Below are 21,334 nucleotides of genomic sequence, written 5' to 3'. Positions count from 1 at the left end.
AAAATTGTTACTAACAGAGGGCCAGAGTGATTAAAATGTTAAAAAGAAATTTTGGGATATGCAGTGAACCTAGTAAAAATAAATATGACCATGGAAACTCTCCCTATGTATGTACTGTATGGGTTGTCACAAAGTGGGAGGCAGCGCAGCGTGGGATCCATTCCTGTTAGCCTAAATAGCACCTGGCTTAGCCTAAATGGCACTCTGGTTAGCCTAAATAGCACTTCGGTCAGCCTACAAATAGCTCAGGTAGCTTGCAACCAGTTAGCCTTCTTTAAGTAGAGTAAGGATTTCTGTCTCACATGCCTCGCTGCCACACCTGGCATGCCTTGTTGCCTTGCCTCGCATGCCTTGCTTCCTCGCACATTTGTAAGACGAGGAGCGCATGTCACTGACTATTTAATTTACTGGCAAACGTCAACGTCATGTGAGCCCCTCATTTCACAACTGCAGTGCATTAATGGACGTTGTCTTCCATGCGATTGTCCTTCAATTCTCCAGTTCTCTATATATTTGTAATTAATTACTTCTACAATCTTAGACAGAAGTAGTTGGAACGCTCACGCCTAAAGGATAAAAATGCGGATACTTGTTGCTTAGACTTTCTGAATGGTGCATGTAAACATTTTTAGAGTTCCCCCTCCCCCCTTACAATGTTGAATGCATTGCTTCTAAGGATTGTCTGTGCAATACATTTGGGGAGGGGGAAGAGAAGGAATTAATTTGGAAATCATGCCAACACTTTTGACAAGGGGTTGTAGGTTTAATGATTTTTTATGCTCCATTTCTTTGCATTAAATTCTTAATGCCAGGCTTCTTTTCTGCCATTTCTGTGATGACATCAAGAATGTAACACACAGAAATGCAGAATACAATACTTAAGCCTGGAAGCTATTGAAAATAATAAAGAGAACCCGAAAATTGAATCCTGATTGTGTGAAAGATAATGTATATTGCAGTTCTGAAATGCAGGACTCACATGACGTTTTGGCGATATCCATAAATTGAATAAGCGATGAAAGGAACTTGCCAATACTCAGTTAAACTGAGGCAGTAATACAAATTCAAAGTCGTTTTTACTTTTATCTCGGACTCCCATAAAGCTTTTCTTTTTGAATTTTTTGCAAAAGAAAGACCACAAAATTTCCTCATTTTTAAGTGAATTATTGAGCTATGCTGACAGTTTTGCCTGGTTTTCCCGTGGACACAATTCTTTACATGTACATGTACTGTAACTGTTGGCAAACTTTATCCACCTTTTTGTTAACTGCGCTGCGCAGTTCTTGCTCTGCACGGGGTTTATTATAATTATTTTTCGTTTTGTCGGTGACCTGTACCAAACCTCCACTCGGTCAGACTCATGTCACGCGATGTTTAGAAGCTATAAATCAGTAACAAATTGAAACATTTTCTTATTTTTTGTCTTTACAAAGAATGTTTAGTGCGAAATATTCGATTTTGAAGCGTTTTATTCAAAGAAAATTCTAAATTTTCATGCGTCGAAAGAAAAATATATTTCAGCGGGCCAGAATCTGTGAATAAATACTATTACGTTGGTGTAAAAGAATGTGCTGACATGACAAGTTTCACTTTCGATCGGCTAGACCTCGAGTCATGTAATTTTTCAAAGCTATTATCAGCTACCTTTCAAATCTTTGCGAATCCATTAATCTTTACTTACAAAATTCAGTGTGAAGTATTTTGAAGCGTTTGAATCGAAGAAAATACTAAAATTTCACGCTTTAAATAAATACGCTTTAGCGGGCAAGAATTTACATTTATTTACATTACGTTTGTGTCCTGGAATGTGCTGGCGTTAACAAATTACCTTCACAAGGCACTGATCGGCAAGAATCACGCAATGCTCTGAAAGGTTTAAATCTACTACAAACGGAAACTAAACAAATCCTCTGGTCTAAACTTAGCATGTTAAGTGTGAAATATTCGACTTTTTAGAGTTATTTATTTTTGGAGCTGTGTCATCTATAGGATTTCTGAAATCTGATGGAAAACCACTGAGACAAACATGCCCTGACTTGCAAGGGCTACGTCATTGGTAAATTTAAAAATTCCCCGGGGAATTCCCATTCAACAAAACACAGGTCTAGTATTCTCAAATTTGATTTAATTATTTACTCCAATAAAATTATTCCATTTTCGGAGCTGGTTGTTCAATCTTTAAACGGTAATTCAATACAACACTGGATGCTGATTTAAAAGATCAGGATCGTGGGAATTGAATTTGGCCACCGTTAGCATGTAAGAAAAATGTTTAATTTCAGATGGAACTAGTCAACCATGAAATGTCACGTAAGGTGTTTTCTTACCATCTTGTTTGTCAGTCGCAACATTGTTTGACACAGGTAAAGGGAATAAGGGGAGGGGGGTGCATTTTTTGTTCCCCCCACATGGCTCCCCTTAAGTGCTCACGAGACCAGCGCAGTTGTAAGCTCTAAGAGCTCTTGTTATTTTGTCTTTTCATTTGTCTTCTTTGGTTTAAGATCCTCCCAAGGCTCAGCTTGTAAAACCTGTTTCTAAAGTGGTGGAAGCCAGAGTGGGTTCTTCAACAAGTTTTACCTGCAATGCCAGTGGTTTGCCATTGCCAAGTATCAGATGGATGAAACAGAGTGGTTCCAGTGTGAATGAGATTGTTGCTAACAATGTAAAATACCAAGTGGATTCTAGTCCTGGATCTTCCCAGCTGATCATTAAAAATATTTCTGATGATGATGATAAAGGCTATTACATTTGCAATGCCTCAAGCTTTGAATCGCATTCTGAGAGAGTCTTCCTTGGAGTTATCTGTAAGTTCTTGTTGCATTGTTTTAAAGTTAACTAAATACAGTTTTTCTCTAGAAATGTTAAGTTCAGAGCCACCTAAGATTTATACAATAAGGAGGCTCTGGACCCCACCCACAGAAATTAAAGGAAACCTCCACTCTTACAACGAGTTGATGTTCAATTATTTGGAATAAAATCTTACAAGACAAGGGAAAAGATTTTTCCTGTTAAATTTCATGTGTGTTGTCATTTTTGATTTCAGGACCTGTAATGGTTGCTGCTATTGTTTGGAAGCAAAGAGGCTTTTGTGTAAAATAATTCAGCAACCATTACACATAAAATCCAAAATGGGCGATTCCAGAAAATATACATACCATACCATGGACAGCTTCCATATTTTAGCCCCACATTGCCTTCAGAAATTCCAAAAGGCGTTATCCCCCCATGCCCTTGGAATTCCATAATCGTTAACCCCCCCCCCCCCTGCCATTCCGATTTTTATTTTTTGTTAAACCCTTAAGAATTCCAGGCAGGATTCGCAAATACGCCCAATTTGGCGTATTTTACATCAAATTATTTCAAATGACTCGATTTGTACATAGAGGGAGTCATTATGACACAGAAAATTCTGGGATGAAAATGTAAAGAAATAAGACTCTTCTCTTTACCCTTGTTCAACAGATACAACCTACATTAACTTTACATTGCCGCAAACTGATACAGAACATTAAAATAAGAATATTGTGTGACCCACTGTAGATCACATGTTCTTACACTGCTCTTCAACTTTATCTTTTTGGAATTTATTTCAAAACTGGTGGTCCAGCAAAACTAAAGAAAAGATCACACATTATCAAACAATATGATTTTATATGGAATTCTTGACAAAAAGACGCACTCATACTCTTTAATCTACACGCTTCTCATTGCGAAATACTCTATATTCTGTAAATGCTTACACGATGAAAAACTATGCTTCGAAAGTTTTCTGTCACTCTTAAAAGAAAGACTTAATAAACAAAGAGAAATCGCGATCCAAAATAACAAACTGCCTGAATTCAAAGAAATATTTCTTCTTTTTCTTTTTTTCTCTCATAAATACAAGTACGTTATCTTTTTTTCAATGCTACAGGGTGTCAAGTTCCTATTTTTTCCTATTTTTTCCTATTTTTTGGCCTGCCTCCTATTTTATCCTATTTTTTCATGAAATTCCTATTTTTTCCTATTTTTAAGGGTTTTCCTAGGTACACAGAAACATTGTGAAATATTTGAAATGAAATTCTACAAAAAAACTGAAACATCATGTCAAAAAAGACCACTTTAAAGCCTTTATGAGTGATTTTCTTCTGAAACTCGTGCCCAGACTTTCTCAGTGCTTTTGATAGCATGCAAAAACTTTTTTATTTTCTCCTACGCGTTTCGTGTGACTAGCGCACACTTCTTCAGGGAGTTTAACAATACTTGTAATCAAGTTTACCTGTATATATACCTAGATACAATTCTGCATTTCGCAAAAAACAACACCTACGGATATGCATATACAAACCGCTAAGTAATGCGTCTAGGAAACAGGCGGAAAAATATTAAAGGTGTGACATACTTTGAGTGTGACATAACTATTTGGGGCCCACAGTTTAAGCTTATTAAACTAATGAAATTTGGAATCTGGTAATTATTGTAGGATGAGTTGTGCTCGGTCACATAGGTGGTAACACTTGTTTTTGTTTATATGCAATACATTGTGGATGTATGCCATTGCGCCTGTTAAATATTAAAGCGTTGGGTTGTGGAACAAAGTTGCTGTTAGGAGTGTTAAGAGGATAGAACTCAAAGAAATCCTACTATTTTTTCCTATTTTGAGGTGGGAATTCCTATTTATTTCCTATTTTTTGGACATTGTCATTCCTATTTTCCTATTTTCTAAGTGCCATTTGTCACTTGACACCCTGATGCTACTATTTCTACGTTTTCTTTGTATCCTTGTATAATTACTATGCACTGTATGTAAAACAAATTGTAACGCATGTAAATACCTTTATAGTCTCTTAGTTTTTTCTTTATTCCTGTTAGTTTTTATTGTTTCCTTATACTGTAAGCCCTAACACCAATAAAGTTTTTTATTGCAAAAAAATAAAAATAAATAAATAAATAATGTTAATTGAAACGTGTCGCCCGGGAAAAGTGGGGTACCCATGACACTTTACGGGCATCACGCCTTGGAAATTAGATTGCAAAAGCTGCCGTCGTTTTCAGTTTCTTTAGATCCTGGAGTGACAAATTCCCAAAAGAGAGTTGAAAGTTATGCCCCTGAGTCCTGTAGAGGACAAAGCTGATGGAAATGAAGGAATTTTGCATTGTGTGGAAGTGTTGGCAAGCTCTTTTCATTGAAGTGTTTATGCAAAACTTCATGAGTAATATTTCACGACCAAAGTTCAAAACGCCATCCACATCGTGCCAAATTTTGGAAATCCAGTCATCTGTCTGTGATTTCAGCAACTTTCCAAGTCAACCTTGTTGTTAAAAGCTCGGATTTCTGTGAAGAAAGCAGTTTTTATATCAGCAAATGAAAGCGGTTCTAAGCCAAATGAAATTTGTTACTCTGAACATGGTCAAATTTTAACACGAAATTTGCATAAAGTTGTTTACATTTTGAAGGCTGATCTTGGTCTTGTTCCAGGTTTGTTAACCAAAAGCCATGAAAATATCTTTGTTGTAAATATAGCAAGCTATAAGAATTCCGACGAGAATTATATAATTATTGTTGAGTCCAGAGCAAAACACTTTGGAAAGAAGGCAACTGAATATTTCATGGCTCTCACCGCTTCGGCTCGTGTTGTGAACAAGTTGTCGCTTTAATTTGCTGCATGTGTTATTTACCTTCATTTTGCCGGGGAACCTTATTTAAACTGATTGGATATCATTCTCACTAGAAAGATAACAACTGTTAAGAGAGAGGGCAATCGACAGAGTTAAATTTTTTCACCGAGCCAAAGTATAAACAACTGATTCAAATCGTAAATCGTCTCGACTGACAATTACATGTGTATTTGATTCCCGGGACTAAACACAAATAACCGTCTATTATTTCCGCCGTTTAAGCAAACACAATGCTTAAGAAATTGACCTACACAGGGGATTACTTGATTGACAGTAAGTTACGCAATCCATGCTCTGTGTTTGATTTTTAGGTTATTTGCATTTTCTTGTTTGACATGTTTCAGTGGGCAGAATTCTGTAATGGTAGCTGCTAAAAATAGTAACCTTAAGGTAACTTATACCCAAGCAGGGTTCATGGGTTGACCTTTAGTTTACAAACGAACAACAAATCAGAATGTGACATTTCTTTTCGCACTTGCGAGATGAACTTAAATATGCAAAATAAAAGCCAACTGTGCAACGAGGAGAAAAAGGATAACAACAAACAAATTAACATACAACAATGCACTCTCTTTCTTAATTTCCTGTGATGGTTTGCTGCACGAAAATAAGAAATAATAAGGATAACTAGCTAGACAGCTTTTGCTAGTCAACCATGTTTACATTTAACAAATCAACAATAATAATGCATACCGATGATAATGTGCGGGACCTGTCTCCCTTGACGTTAAAAGTAGTTACCATGGCAGGGAAAAGCTACTACAGTGGAACAGCACCCTACAGACACCAGCTCGCTACAAACAGTTTTGTTTGTCCCATTTTAAATTTATTTGTCTTACATTAACCTGCTTAATCCAGTACAGACAATCTAGGCACTTTTCCGTGACCTGAGTAACAAGAGTGACCCAAGTGACACACTTTCGTACATTCTTAATTGTTATTTGTCCATAAAGAATTACCGGTATGTCTTGTAAGGAGTCTAATTTGTGGACAACATTTTCTCTGGATTTATATTTTTTCTTTACCTTTTTTTTATGAACATGAAGCTCTCATTCGAAGCACTGAATCCTGCCCCAGTACAAACCAGAATGCACTCAGGGGTGTGCCTACAACAATCTGCTGCCCTGTCCGTGGGTTTCCACCACCAGATGTTACCTGGACATTGCCTGATGGGACTGTACAGAAAACAGGAAACACTATTTTACCCATTACACCCAAAGCAAATGACTTTGGAAACTACACATGCAGTGCTGAGGGACTGAAAGAAACTGACTCTGATCCAGTTCTTGTCTCCATCAACCTTCAAGAGGAAGGACTAAGTAAGTACATTTCTTAAATTGATTCATCTTTACAAGCCAGGTTAAAGGACCCTAGTCAGCCACACCTTTGTCTTTGTTTTATATTTTACCCGGAGCGTGTCTAAACGAAAAAGTTCACTTGGAAACTGTTTAACGTAAACAGCTGACTTCTAGTAACACAACTTACAGCTATGCAATGAGATTTCGCTTCACCATACATGTATTTTTGATAATTGTGATGCCATCGAAAATGGCGGAGGCTGACTAGGGTCCTTTAAGGTACAGTTTTAACAGAGCTGGGAATGTCAATGCAGCATAAGCTCCTAAAGTCTGTTTTAGGTGCCGGCTAAATAGAGTTCTAGCTTTTGTAATCAAAAGGAGGGTTACAAGTCAACATTATTGGTGTAGCTCTGATAGAATGTCAAAGATGGAATGCATTAACCATTATGAGCTACTTAAAGGGGGCTAAAAAACAAGGTTCTCTTTGAATACTTGTACAACATAAGACAACATTTGGATACAACTGTACGCTTTGTTTTAAATGATACAATGCACATTAAGGTGGCTTACTATAGGTATGAGGGGATAAAAGAACCTTACTTTCAACTCATTTGTAGAATGTTCAGAAATGTTTTATCCTCCCCTTAATACTGATTGTTACAGACGACAACCATCATATGAAAAAAAATTGAACAATAAAAATGCTAATATACAATCAATAAACAGCAAAAATGAACGACCAAGTGCTTAAGAGAGGACTGGGCACTAGTAGATTTTTCAATGGCTATTTTTCCCCAAATCTGCCTGTTTGACCCTACCTCAAAATTTCATAAATCAGAAATTGGCTTTGAAATAGAAAATAGGAAAATGTGGTATTTTGCCAAAAAAAAATGTTCAAAATTTGTCTTACAGATTTTTTCGACTTTTTTTGCTTGTTTACAAGCAAAAAGTAGGAGAATAGCGTTTACATAGGCTAAAATCTAAACCGGAAGGGATTGCATTCTTGTTAACTCAAGGGAATACTTTCCGCTGTGGGTGATCAAAGCGCGTGACTTGTAAAGTGTCACTCTATAGTTGTGCTCGTGACTTGTCAAATTTACAAACATTATATAAGAATCAAAAACGTGAGTAGCCCAAATCTTACGTCACATAACCAATTAAGAATGTAAGGGGTTCAGCGCTCGAAGGCAGCGAAGTTTAAAACGATTAAGAACGCAATTTTTACTAGTACAAGTCTTTAGGCGCTAATATTAATTTAACCTAAAATCACATAGCGAAAACAAAGACCGCTTGGACATGTCCAAGCTATTTAAAACTACCACTACGTCAGACCCATGTCACGCGATCTCTCGCTTGTAGCTATAAATAATCATTCACCTATTTAACCGGGCAGAGACTGGGCCGAGCCCGGTTCATAAATCGCCCGGAATTTTTTCATCGTAGTAGTCGTAGTAGTCTTGTCGGTAAATCGTTCCAGACCCGCTCGGCCGCTTCCTTGGCCAGGATTCAAATCACGCACTTTTGATATTTATTCGGCAGGAGCTATTAAACCCGGCTATTAAATCACTCTTCTATTTTAAATTTTATCTAAAACCCAGATTTCTGTTTAGCGTGAAATATATATATTTTTGTGTTATTCAAGCGTTTGGATTGCGAAACCGGTGATTGTTTTGACAGCTCCAAACCGCTATTTCAGTCACGCAATGTTTTTGCAGCAAGCTTTACGCATAACTGCTCTTTTAAAAAACGGCTGGTAGCCAGAGCATTTTTGAGCCGGAATACTTTGAAGATGCTTTTCATTTAATAGGAAGAATTGTGTCCATTTTCATCCGTGCACAGTTGAGCTGGCAAAGTCGCGTATCAGAGACGATTGAATGTTTGCACAGCAAAATAATCTTATTTTGGTTCTTGATGTAAAACACTTCCCAAGACTTCAGTAAACAAAATTGTAATGCCGGTATAGTATTTCTACGAACTATGATGGTACAATTTGTGAAGGGATCCGTAAAGCCAGCAAGTAAAACAAATGGTCTGCAAAATGAAAATGAAATCTTGGCGCGGGTAATTTAATACATGTAATTAAATTCTACCACGGCATGCAAAATTTCACGTTTTTGAAATTTTCTAAATCTTTTTGCCTTTTAAAATGTTTCTTGACCCCATCTTGAATAAAAATTCATCTAAAACTTTTTTCATGCTTCTTTTTTATTTTTTCACGTTTGTATTAGTTGCCTTTTTAGGCTTTTGAAACGAACACGGCATCTATTTATAGATTGAGGCACCATGTGATGTTTACATATTTGCGTCATTTGTCGTAGTAGTTCACTCGGCCGCTTTCTTGGCCAGGATTCAGATCCCGCACTTTTGATATTTACTCAGCAGGAGCATTTAAAATTTTATTTAATACCCCTATTTTTGTTAAACGTGAAAGATATATTTTTGTGTTTTTATTCAAGCGTTCGACTCAAGCGAGTTCTGGAGTCCGAAACCGGTGATTGTTTCGACAGGTCGCTGAGGTCGAAGCTTTTTTACATCAGTCACGCAATGTTTTTGCAGCAAGCTCCTGCATTTAAAAACGGCTCCAGACTCTACTTTGAAGGTGCTTTTCATCTAGCAAGAATTGTGTCCATTTTGACTATTTCCATCCGTGTACAGTTGGGCCGACAAAGTCCGTGTGTCACAGACGAATTGAATGTTTACACAACAAAAGAACCTTATTTTGTTCATGATGTAAAAACTTTACTTGCACACTTTTCAAGAACTCAGAAAACAAAATGGAAATGCAAAGTAATAATATAATAATTTCTACAAACTAGAATGGAATGTAAATCGTTAAAGCCATCCTGTGAAACTGAATAGACGGCAAAAATGAAAACTTGCCCTTTGGCGCGTATAATTAATTAAATTTTATCACCGCATGCTATTTTCACGGCTTTTAAGGATTCAAAATTTTTAATGCAACTCAAATGTTTCTTCGCCTCATCTTGAATATTTTTTTCACATTTAGTTGAGATTTTTAGCAGCATCTGTTATCTAATACGTGTGGTCTAATGCATGCCCTTTTTTAGTCTTTTTATTTTCTTTTGTAATTTTGCTTAGAAATTTTTCTGTTATTCTTGAAATTTGACTCGTTTTATTCGTTTTTTTTTTTTATTATTTATGTGACTCGTTTTATTCGAGCAGGAGCCAATACTATAATTTTCTGGTTACTCCACTCTTTTTAGCGAGGAATATAAAATATATATTTTTTGTTTCTCATTCAAGGGTTTTGAGTTTCAGTCGGAACCGAACGGCGATGGAGAAATGACCTGCAATGAATCACGCAATCAAGAACTTGCGTTTGCGTGACTGCTTCCCAAAATTGACGTGAAGAGCTTGCATGTTTGAAAGCTGAAAAGCTTTCTTTTCTTGTTCTTATTCCCATTTTTTTGGTGTGGTACATTTTTCATTTGTACTGCCATTTAACTGGTTTGAGTTCATTTATTCAAGATTGCACACAAAACGTTTTCAACACCTAGGTTATTCAGTATTCGGAAGAAAAATAAAAATTTGAAAGCCTAAGCAGGAATTTGTCCAAGCATGGACAAGCAATCCACAGACTTGCGTGTTACTCAATATAAATTAAATGGTATTTTAAAAGTTTTTGCTGTACTTGTCTAATCAGGTAGTTAAACATTAACTGCCCGGTTTTAAGCATTAAGCTTTAGGCGTCTTGTTTCAGTTTGAATACTCTGCACTCTGTTTGTGTGAAATATTTATTGTTGTGTTACTCAAGCGTTTGGCTCGGAGCGAGTACAAGTCGTACAATTTACCCGGAACGTGTTAAATATTGCAAAACAACGACTTATTTTCTGGATATCCCAATTTTTGTTTTGAGTTTACGGTATTTTGAGAATCGAAACGTTATCGAAACGTAAGTTGCAAGCTCAGCAAGAATGTGTCAAAGCACGGGATACAGGTCATCGCGCCAGGGGAATTACCAAAAGCTTGTCGGAAGACGCTAAACGGAGAAACACAATGGGATAGCCTTTATAGTCTACTCTTTATTTTGGCGTGATTTGGCTTTCTTTTAAATGAACTGGTTTGGGTTATTTTATTGAACATTCGGAACAAAATAAATATTCGCTTGCGTAAGCAGACATTTTTGCGGCTAGGCATGTGGTTTTGAAAAGCAAAAGATGACGTGGTAAAGGAAATTTCAAGTCACGTTCACTACGTGACTAACGCAAACACGACTTGTGTGTTTCTCAAGTGACTGCTTTTCTAAAGATTTTACTGAAAGAGGTCAGGAGGTTAAACATTACCCGCACGATCTGTACGAACACACTAAAACGTTGCTAATAGTTAACCAAAGGGAACTCATTTCGTGACAATTGATTATTTCTGCTGAGTTGCACAATTTAGAATTGCAACATCATCTAGCAAAGCGCACTAATTACTAAAAATAGATTTCACCACAGTGAGTCGTGAGTCGGACAACAATTTTAGTTTTGGCAAAGGCTTTGTATGGAGGGGACGCATTCTTGACAAGAAAAAAAGGGCGAGAAAGGCACAATTTGAGGCCGAGATTCTTGAAAGGCTCGAAAAATGATAGATTTCAAACATTTTTGCTTTAGTAAGTGAAAAACAGATTGAAGGTATCCAAAAAAGGGCCCAAAATTGAATTTATTAGTCGAAGATCCGGTAATGACACCTTGATTTCCACTGCAAAATTATCCAGGCTGCCGAATGCGAATTACTATCGAATTATATAATTGCGAAGGATAGCACTTGTATGTTTGCTTCATTTAGGCACCGGAAAGATCATCGGTTGCAAGAAGTTCAGAATTCTTCCCGAATTTGACGGCACTGATCGCCGGCCATCCGATCTGTTTCGACACATGATAGATAGAGGGCGAAAATATTATGCTATTCAAACGCCTTTCTAATGGAATTGACGGCGGGTTTGATTTAAATAAAGCTATTATTTATCCCCATTACTATTACAGACTGCAGCTAAAGCTGCCGAGCTCGAACAGTGTATATTAAATAGTATTTGCCGCGACAATTGTGTAACGAAATTGACCTCTTTAAATATTCGGGTCAGGCAAGGGGACCGATCGGACGAGCGTTTCTTTGTGTAATTTTGTGGTGGCATAAATCTGAGGTTAGCTCTGTTGTGTTGCAAAATGTGCCACTAAGAACAGTGTAAACGTTTTGCATTTCTCATAAAAATAAATGTTTTCTTTCAGCAAATCCCGGCAGCAAATTGGGCCTTTATAATCCATTCAAAACATTTTACACATTTATTGAATAATCGCTCTGTTTGACAAACCTTTTGTTTCAAACCACGGTTTGAGCTTTCTACGTTGCACAGGTAAGGCTTTCCGAAGTCCGAGCCAATCTGGCCATGGTTTTGTGAAACAATCGCTAAATATGCCTCCAAAGTGCCCGCCAACCATACATTGCTCCCCGGGGGGGGGGGGGGGGGACATTGCTCTTACAGAGCGGTTTGTTTGTCCGAATTTTGACTCACACCGGGGGTCAAATTCTGTGACGTCATTAGTGCGCTTCGCTAATTGCAACATCATTAAATGTGTTAAGTGATATTTATAAGTGTTTTTGTAGCTTTCGAATAACAAAATGTTTTGTGAAACATTTGAGAAGAAAAATAAGCGATAGGAAAATAGAACGACGTTTCGATGACGCCATGTCATCATTATCAAGTTAAAATTATAATACGGAGTTCAGGCTTATATAGTGATCTAGGGTGTGATAATATATTAGCATATTAAGATTTTAAATAAACAGTTTAGCACGCACAGAATCTGATTGCGTGTTAAGTTTCGGCTTTATGTTTCTAGTAAAGAGCATTTCGTAAATTAAACAGTCCAACTTCGTGCGGCATTTCTTTAAAACAGAAAACTGGTCTTGTGCATTGTAGACTTGCAGCTGGTGGTCTTCTTTTAAGTGTCGGTTTTGTAGCCTGTTGTGAAATTACTTCCGGTGGAAGCAGTAAACGTTAAACGTTTCTTCCGTTCAGAAGTTAATGCATCGCCATTAGAAAAATAAACAGCAACTGTTTTGCTGGAAATGTAGTCGTTAGAAATGGGATGTGTAGCCGTAAGGTAAAGAATAACGAGGAGAAGCGGCTTTTGGTAATATCCAAACGAAAATTTACTTCTCAATGTGGGGTTAAGATTGCGTGACGAGACAAAAGGTAACTCTGTCGTGCGTAACCTAACCTGCGATCAGGCGTTATTTTTCTGCATTAAGCCGAGTAGAAATCTTTCTAACTCGAAAGGAAACAACTATTTCGATTAAACATGTTAAAGGCAAACTTCAAAGTTTACCTTTTTTAACCAAGCCAAAGTATATGAGTCGCAAAGCACCCAGCCGTCGCGACTGACAAGTACAGCATTTACTCCGCGAAAATAAAAAAATGCTTGAACTGAAAGACGTTTGAATTCTTCCATGATATGTTCGAACAACAATGCCCAGGATAAACCTTCTACTCATACTAACTTCATGCAAAAAAAGTCGATATCTCGAAGAGATCTTTGATTTTAAACTTAACAACCCTATAAATTAATGGTGAAAGTTTCATCATAGGTTGTACGGTAGGTATTCAGGAAATGTTTGGTCAAAAATGGGCTTTTAAAACCTTGGACAACAATTAAATTGCACATGCCCTCTTATTTGAGCGCATGCACCTTTGGCAACAAAGGCCGAACTGTTTTTTCACCTGCCGATCGGTGAAATGTCCACAAAATAGAACATTTATTATTTCTTTATTATTGCGAGCAAGTAAAAGTGAGCAGCCTTCAGACTAATCTTGAAGTCAGCTGCTCTTTCTTAAAGCGTACAGTCAACTCTCGCCTTGCGGACACCTCGCTATTGCGGACACTTGCTATTATGGACAAAATCCAGATCCCTGGCGAATAAGGTTTGACTGGAAATGACTCCCGATATTATGGACTCTCGCTATAACGGACACTAACCGAAGCCCCGAGCGTGTCCGCTTTAACGAGAGTTGACTGTATTAGCTGACTTGAAGCAAAATGTGGGCACATTTTTGTCATTTCTTTGTTCTTCCAACTGGAATGAATGGTGTATGGGCAAACAGCGGAGCAAAGGCCCTGGTGTTGAGTTCAAGGTCCATGCTCCGTGGTCATTGTTCACGTGAATTTCATGTTGATAGCACAGGATAATGTAATTTTCGAAAGCACATGTCACGTACAATCAACGGAAGGCTAAACATCCATTTCCACTCCAACACTACTTTATATCCTTTTGGCGTTCTTCGCCCGGCTTTTATACATTGAACACATTTCCTCTTCCTCCCCTTGACATGAACAGATTTATGTTCTTCACGAGCCACAGAATGATTTTGGGCTTCCTGAGATCTTCGCTTTCTTTTTCTTTGGCTGAAACCATTGATTAGTTGTTTCACCAGATCAAGCCTAAAGCTGATCATCGGGCGCTTTCTTTTTTCCTGGGAAGTACGGGAAATTGATTCAAGAATGAACCCATCTCAGACTGAAAGGTTGAATAAAAACCCCAAAATGTACCTATACCATTTTCGAGAGGAATAACCAACAAAAGAAAACGAGCAAAGCTGGTCAGCTCGGTCAACGCCACTCATGTTTGCCGTGTAAACATCAGCAACACTGGGCTTTTCGATATTGATATTTCGTCCCTTCTTTCTTTGTTGTACATTGCACAGGGGCTTCGCTTTTGGCCGCTCTAGGGAAAAAAAAGGCCATTTCTGGTTGGCTGCTAATTTGGCCGCTCTAGTACGCTAACCCTGAAAAAATAGTAGGTTCTTACTTGTGGGTTTTTACTGTATTTCAAAATGCCCTTCCTTTTGTATACAGTAAGTACGGGTTACTTTGGCTTTCACACGGAAAGTGGGAAAAGACCAAAGTGTAAAGTCACCTTCGATGATATGAGCTGGTCTTTGTCCAATTTTCTTTCTTTCAGACATTGTCAAAATACATCAAGGGGAATTTCTTTTGCCATCTTTGTTTTTTTTTTTGCTGTTTTAAGTGTGATTCCCGGTTTGGTGATTTGAACTAAGCCTGTAGCTAATTTCTCAAATTCTGTTGATAAAAATAATAATAATAATAACAATCTTTTATTAGGAAGCTCCATCACTTAACAGTCTGTTTCTTCTGTTTTTTCAGAGGGGGTATTACCTTGTTTTAAATCAAACCGCTCTTCTTCATCTCTGAAGAATGAGCTGCCGTTTTTCTTGGAAGTGTACACAACTTCCCATGAGCAGAATATTATTTGCAGCTAAATCACTGTCAGACGCTAATGGGCATGAGCAGACCTTTATTTGTAGGCTGTTATTTGCAGATCACATTGTGGGCTCTCGACCAATGAAAAAGAAGAAAAAAGGCATTGAATTAAAAGTAATTATAAACAATTATTGGATGAGGTTTTTGTGATATCCGGAATAATCAAGGTTGAGGTAAGTGTTATCAACCGAAGCCCAATGCTGAGGCTGATAACACTTTCCGAGACCTTGATTTTTTCTGAATATCACAAAATCTGAATCTAATAATTGTTATATTATACATTGTTTTTCTGGAAAAGAAAATAATGACAAACAATTTCAACCCGTTTCAAAACTTGTGCCAATTCCGGTTTTTTCATCCTGCTTTATTCTGAATGCTTTTTCCTTAAAGTATTTCGTGGAATAGTTCCTTCCCAATTTATGTCAGTTCTGTCATTTTGTGTTTTCTGAGAATTAATTTTTTATCGTCAAGCAATTTTTCACCTTAGGTCAAATCATTTCTAGGTTGAAGAAGCAAGTAGACAAACTATGAATTTCCTTCACCTCCAGATACCTGCAGCATTGCTCTTGGAAATCATGCATTGCGTCCCAGGGGGGGGGGGGGGGTACTCCGGCTTGTAAATGACGGGGATGATCGAAGGATTTTTTTGGGTTGGAAAATTAGGCAAGTATTTTTTGGGGTGATTTGATTTAAATAGGGGATTTTTTTGGGTGTTAAAAACGAACTAAAGTGCCTTGGCGCGGCCTTGGCGTATTTATGGTATGATGAATAAACAAGCACGAGCGTTCAATTTTTAATGATTTTCTTTGTGTTATATTATTGCCCCTCCTGGCAATTTAGAGGTAAATTGACAAGAGATTTTTTGGAGGTTATTTTTGGTCCAGGGATTTTTTTGGGTAATGTCGGAAGACTTAGGGATTTTTTTGGGTCCTGAGTTTTGCCTCCATTCGATCATACCCGTCATTTACAAGCCGGAGAACCCCCCCTGGGCATTGCGTGCCAACCTACAGATTAGTGAATAATCTGCTAGCAGATTATTCACTAATCTGTACGTTGTGCGGATTCCCAGAATTAGCTGTAGGCTCTTAGCGAATGAGAAGACAGCTAGTGACTACAATGTATAATAATTACCCTTACTGGTCTGAATAGACATGATGAACTTAGCATATGACTGTATGCTACGAATTGAAATACATTGTAACAGTTTTGCTTTGTTAAAGAAATGTCAATTGCAGCCAAGAATAACACACAGCTCAGAGAAGGTGTCAAATTCGAATGGAGTGAAGTCAAGGGCGCTAAGAACTACATTTGTAGAGTACATGGTGCAGACATTGACAGCACAAGCCTTCTTGGAGACAAAAACTCACTTGAGATTCCTCACAGCAAATTAGACCTCAAGGACCCAAACAATAAAGCAGATTCTGTGAAAGTCTATATTGAAGTCCTGGCAATTGATGAGAGTGAAGTCATTGGGAGAGGAGGACCTTTTGCAGCAGGCAAGTAGTGTTGCTTCAAAGGAATTCTGTATCAAAAATAAGCTGACAAATGGTTAATATTACCGGTAATTTTGAATGCACTAACATTTAAGGATAATCTGTTTACAAAAACCCATTCATGCTTTGCACTTACATGTACATGTACATGTATACTCGGTTTGCTTGATGTTTCCCTCGTGTTCTTTTGTGTTGAAAAATGGAGCTATAAACAGTGTAATAAAAAGTAGTGGCACAAAATGGCAATAATTTTACAAACCAGGAGAAGTACCCCTTCCCTCCCTTTTCAATCATTGTCGTAAATAGAAGGTATTGTAATTATTGTGTTTGCTTTTCTGTTCTTCATAGAGATATTTAGTGTTGCAACCACCCCTGGACTTTCTTTCATTGTATGCATTGTTCTGTTCGTGTCAGTTCTTAATCTGCAATAGTTGGTAAGTTAGCTTTGTTTCATATTTTAGCTTGTCCCTTAAGTGCAATTCTACACTGTATTGGTTTTTTGTGGCACTGTGCAACTGTGACTCAGTCTTGCAAAAAGTGGGGTAGTCTTACAATGAAGCTTTATTTGCAACTGCTAGGTGGTTTCCCATACAAAGCTGATGCTATCTCTGAGGCAGGCAGCACTGTGTCATTACAGTATAATTATCTGCAGACACTGGAGTTTATGCATGTAGATATACTGTAAAGTTGCGTGGATAAGCTGCACCCATACATAGCCACACCCCTGATTTGGGTCGGAGGGCAGAGAGGTGGCTGTATTCGCAGGCAAATAATCAAACTCTTATTAGACATTTTAGTATGTAGTATCGCTGTACATTTTTAGTTGTCATTTGCATTTTGACTCGTAAATACTGAAAGGCTCGTAAATGTATACAGCAATACTACACACTCAAATGTGCAGTAAGATGTATTTATATCACATGTTCTTTTCACAAAACTTAATGCTGACTTAACACCGTTTATAATCAGTCGTGTGAACTAAATGCATGTAAAATAACTTTTCGAAAATTTGCATTAATTTTATAACGCATAGATTTTGTTTGTGTTGTTACAGTAGATTTCAGTTTACTTTGGCCGCCCGCTTTGCGAAGTTCGTTGGGAAATTGGAAACTTTGTTACGAAGTTGCCAATTACGTTGCGAAGTTTGCGAATCAAATTGCGAACTTCGGTACAAAGTTCCCAACTTCGGCCCATCTGAACTTTCCAAGTTTGGTACATGTAGTTTAGAAGAAACCAGACATGTTGCTTGAAAGTCATGGCGATATCTGAACTCGATGATTTTAGAACTGGTCAAGGAAAGTTGAAATAGCTTGAAGTGTAAGACAACGTTTCGCATCAGCGATCACGCAAGTGATTAATTTTGCCGATAAATAAATTTTATGCATGCAGAAATTTTGTGAAATTTTAAGTTTTTTGTATGAAAATACACATTTAACGATTTCTGTGGGGCATCATCATCAATTTTAAGTCTTCTGCGTTTGTGAGCCGGATAAAACTGGATGGTTTACTCCTATACAGCTATTTCAATAAACGTTGTCGGTTCAAAGCTTAAAGCTAAAAGGCAAGACCGTATGGCGTCCTGGGTATTCACTGCAAATTTGCATATAAGCTTCATTAAATGTACAAATTTGTATTTCGCACGTGGCGAATTCAAGAGTTTGTTTTTCCTCTCAGGACGATTTTCAGTAGCTTTACTTTCACTGTCGCTTGGCTCTGAGTTTTGAAAATTCTTCTAAAATTCAGTATGGCAAAAACCAACTTGTTTCACGTCTGAAGAAATAGAAAACGTGTAAATTCGCGTTTGTCATGTCATTATATATTTTAGTATTCAGCACGTGCAGTTGCCCTCTTCTTCTACCCATACTGCCTTTCAGTCTTGTCTTTAAGCTTTGATCCGGACAACGTTAACTGAAATAGCTGTATATGTGAAATTGATTTTAATCGAAGCCGACGCGATGCGACATCGAACGCTAATTTGTCGAGACAACATGTTTACGGCTCGCTGAACATAAAAGTTTTCGAACCTTTTATATTTTTATTTTTATGACATTTGTTTCCAACAGTTTAGCGTAGCAAAGCCCTTTTTGATAACATAATTACAGAAGTTTTTAATAAATTCGAGCCGAAGTTCGGAACTTTGTATCGAAGTTTGCAATTTGATTCGCAAACTTCGCAACGTAATTGGCAACTTCGTAACAAAGTTTCCAATTTCCCAACGAAATTCGCAAAGCGGGCGGCCAAAGTCAACTGAAATCCACTGCAAAATGCTTTGTAAGTTATATTCCTATGATAAGATCAATAAGCACTCTCCATCCCCTAATTAAGGAGTGGGCATGGGAACTCTTGGGCTATATTTTAGCATCCAGGACTTCTCGGTTCAATACGAGCTTGGTTACCCTGGTGTTGTGGGAATAACTGGACGGCCGAAAGTAAAAGGACGACTATATTTAACTATTTTGTTTTTATTAGGTCGAAATCCGCTTATCCGTATCCTATAGATCATGGTCAGTGTCTTATTATTGACAAGGACTTCTATTCTATCTATACCATTTTGTGTCTTTTGACCAAAATTGTTACACTGATTAAAAGCATAAGTATTATCGCCTGTACACAAAGTAAGTGCTTCTTATATTTTTGTCTTTATTATATAAAAATATATATATATATACATATTTTTTTTTTCAGGAAAAAAGGAAAACGGTTTTGATGGGTGCATTGTAAGAAGGTTCTTTTCATATTTGATATTATCTCCTGTTAAGGGACACCTCCAGTGAGCAGACATCTCTTTTATTGGCGCACTCTCTTTCACAGTGTTTTTAGGAAACCCTTTTCGAGGTCTGGTTTAGTAGGTCCACTTATCAAAATAAACCTTTTCAAAAGCAGACTCTTCTTCATGTGTATCTTTTTCAAGAGCAATGCAACACTGTGTGCCATTGTGTTGTACTTGCCAAAATGTTCATAGCATAGGCAGCTGGCATATTTAACTAGCTGAACGGCACGTTATTGTTGAAGGTACGAAAGTGTCTGTTTTTCTCCGACCCCCTGTAAACAGGGAATGAACGCAATCTCAAGAGTGTCTTTTACTGGAGGTTCCTCTGTACTTAAAGGGACACTGTCACCAGTTTCACTTCAAAACCTCAAGAGCCTAAAGACATATGGAAACTACTAATAATTTATTTGGTTAAAATTACCATGCAAGTGTAGTGAAGCGATAAACAAGTGATGTTGTTGTGATGCCATCAGGAACTTTTAAAAAAGTCAGGCTGATTTTTTCAAGTTTTGTCCTTGTGGATTGGAAAAACACCTAAAATTATTATGACTCCCTTCTTCCTTCAAAAACAATTAACTTTATATCTCCATCTTGATATAGTAGGTGCATTTCATGTACGAGAAGAACTATTCGCCAATTTTAGTACTTTTTACCGAAAAGCATTAAAATCCCCGTGACAGTGTCCCTTTAATGGCTTTTCTTAAACGGGTCCTGGGTTTTTAAGTCGATATCTCTGTATCTGGTTCAAATACGTAGTGTTCAGTTTTCAGTTCAAAATGCCTGGTTGCTGCTATGTTTGCTATGTGGTAATTTGTGACGTCATTGCGTTGTTGGAAATCTAAATTTCAGTCTGAAAAAAGGCTAAGAAGCACGTATACATCTCCAAAAACGCAAATCTGCCGTTTAAAATGCATGACCACAGAATAACGTCGTAATCCCCCATCGAGCTTCACAAATAACAAACATGGCGGCATGCGGCAAATTTGAAAGTGCCCACAATCCCGGCCAAAACGGTTGAGACACTTTGCTAATTTTCACCAGTTTTGTTACTACTGCTCATTTTTGTCAATCCCCCCCCTCCCCTATTTCAATGTTGTCACTGTTGTCGTTTCATGGAAACAAAGCCTGGTGAAATGCAAACCCCATAAAACAACATTGAGTTGGGAGAGAGAGGGATAATATGTTTTTAACAAGCTTGCCAGTCAAGAAATTCGCGAAAATCTGTGAAATGCGTTTGTCTCATTTTGTTTCGTCCGGGATTCCAGTATTCAATTCAAGCAAGGTATAGGATCATCGACTTGATTTTAAACAAACACCAACTTTTGCGGAGCGGAGCCCTATCACCATAGAAAAAGGAGATTTATGTATTTGATTTTTCATGGTCATCCTAGCTAGCGTCATGGTTCTTGGGCGCGTGTGCCCTCCGTACGACTTTGTGCAACATGGCGACCATAGTTCAGAAATAGGTTATTAAAGGTCAAATTAACAGAAATTTCGATTTTTTTTTTATCATTTGCCCATGTGTTTATTAAGAGGCAAATAAACATATCCCCAGAGATTTTGCAAGTTGAAAAATGCTTTTTTAGGCCTTCATAATCGTAGAGTGCTCAAAAAAATTGTGGGAAAATTGTCCGAAATAATTGGTGTTTTTGAAGACGCAGACCGATTCAGCAGGCCGCACTTTGAGAATTAAAATAAATCTGTTTAGTGACATTTCAAGCAGTTATTTCGTTCTGTTCGGCCGTTTTTCGGTTGATTGTTCGTTGGTTGTTGTTCAAGGACACGCATTTTTTTAAATAACATACCTAAAGCTCAAAAATAGCTCAAGCAAGT

General features: G+C 37.5%; 1 protein-coding gene across 1 annotated transcript in view; it reads left to right on the top strand.

Moving 5' to 3' along the window:
• LOC144662822 (immunoglobulin superfamily member 10-like) overlaps nt 1-20,988 on the top strand; it is a 36,966-nt gene extending 15,978 nt beyond the window's left edge. Inside the window, exons 3-7 of the mRNA XM_078523772.1 lie at nt 2,502-2,804; nt 6,705-6,977; nt 16,459-16,734; nt 17,080-17,165; nt 19,417-20,988. Coding sequence (XP_078379898.1) covers nt 2,502-2,804; nt 6,705-6,977; nt 16,459-16,734; nt 17,080-17,162 — 935 coding nt within the window. The 3' untranslated portion in view covers nt 17,163-17,165; nt 19,417-20,988. The remainder of the gene's footprint in view (nt 1-2,501; nt 2,805-6,704; nt 6,978-16,458; nt 16,735-17,079; nt 17,166-19,416) is intronic.
• The last annotated feature ends 346 nt before the right edge of the window (nt 20,989-21,334 follow it).

Source organism: Oculina patagonica, chromosome 8 (genome assembly GCF_052425735.1).
Source record: "Oculina patagonica isolate OP01 chromosome 8, crgOcupat, whole genome shotgun sequence".
Classification (NCBI taxonomy): Eukaryota; Metazoa; Cnidaria; class Anthozoa; order Scleractinia; family Oculinidae; genus Oculina; species Oculina patagonica.
The sequence above is the reverse complement of the archived record's forward strand: the minus strand, read 5'-3'. Positions and strand labels throughout refer to the sequence as shown.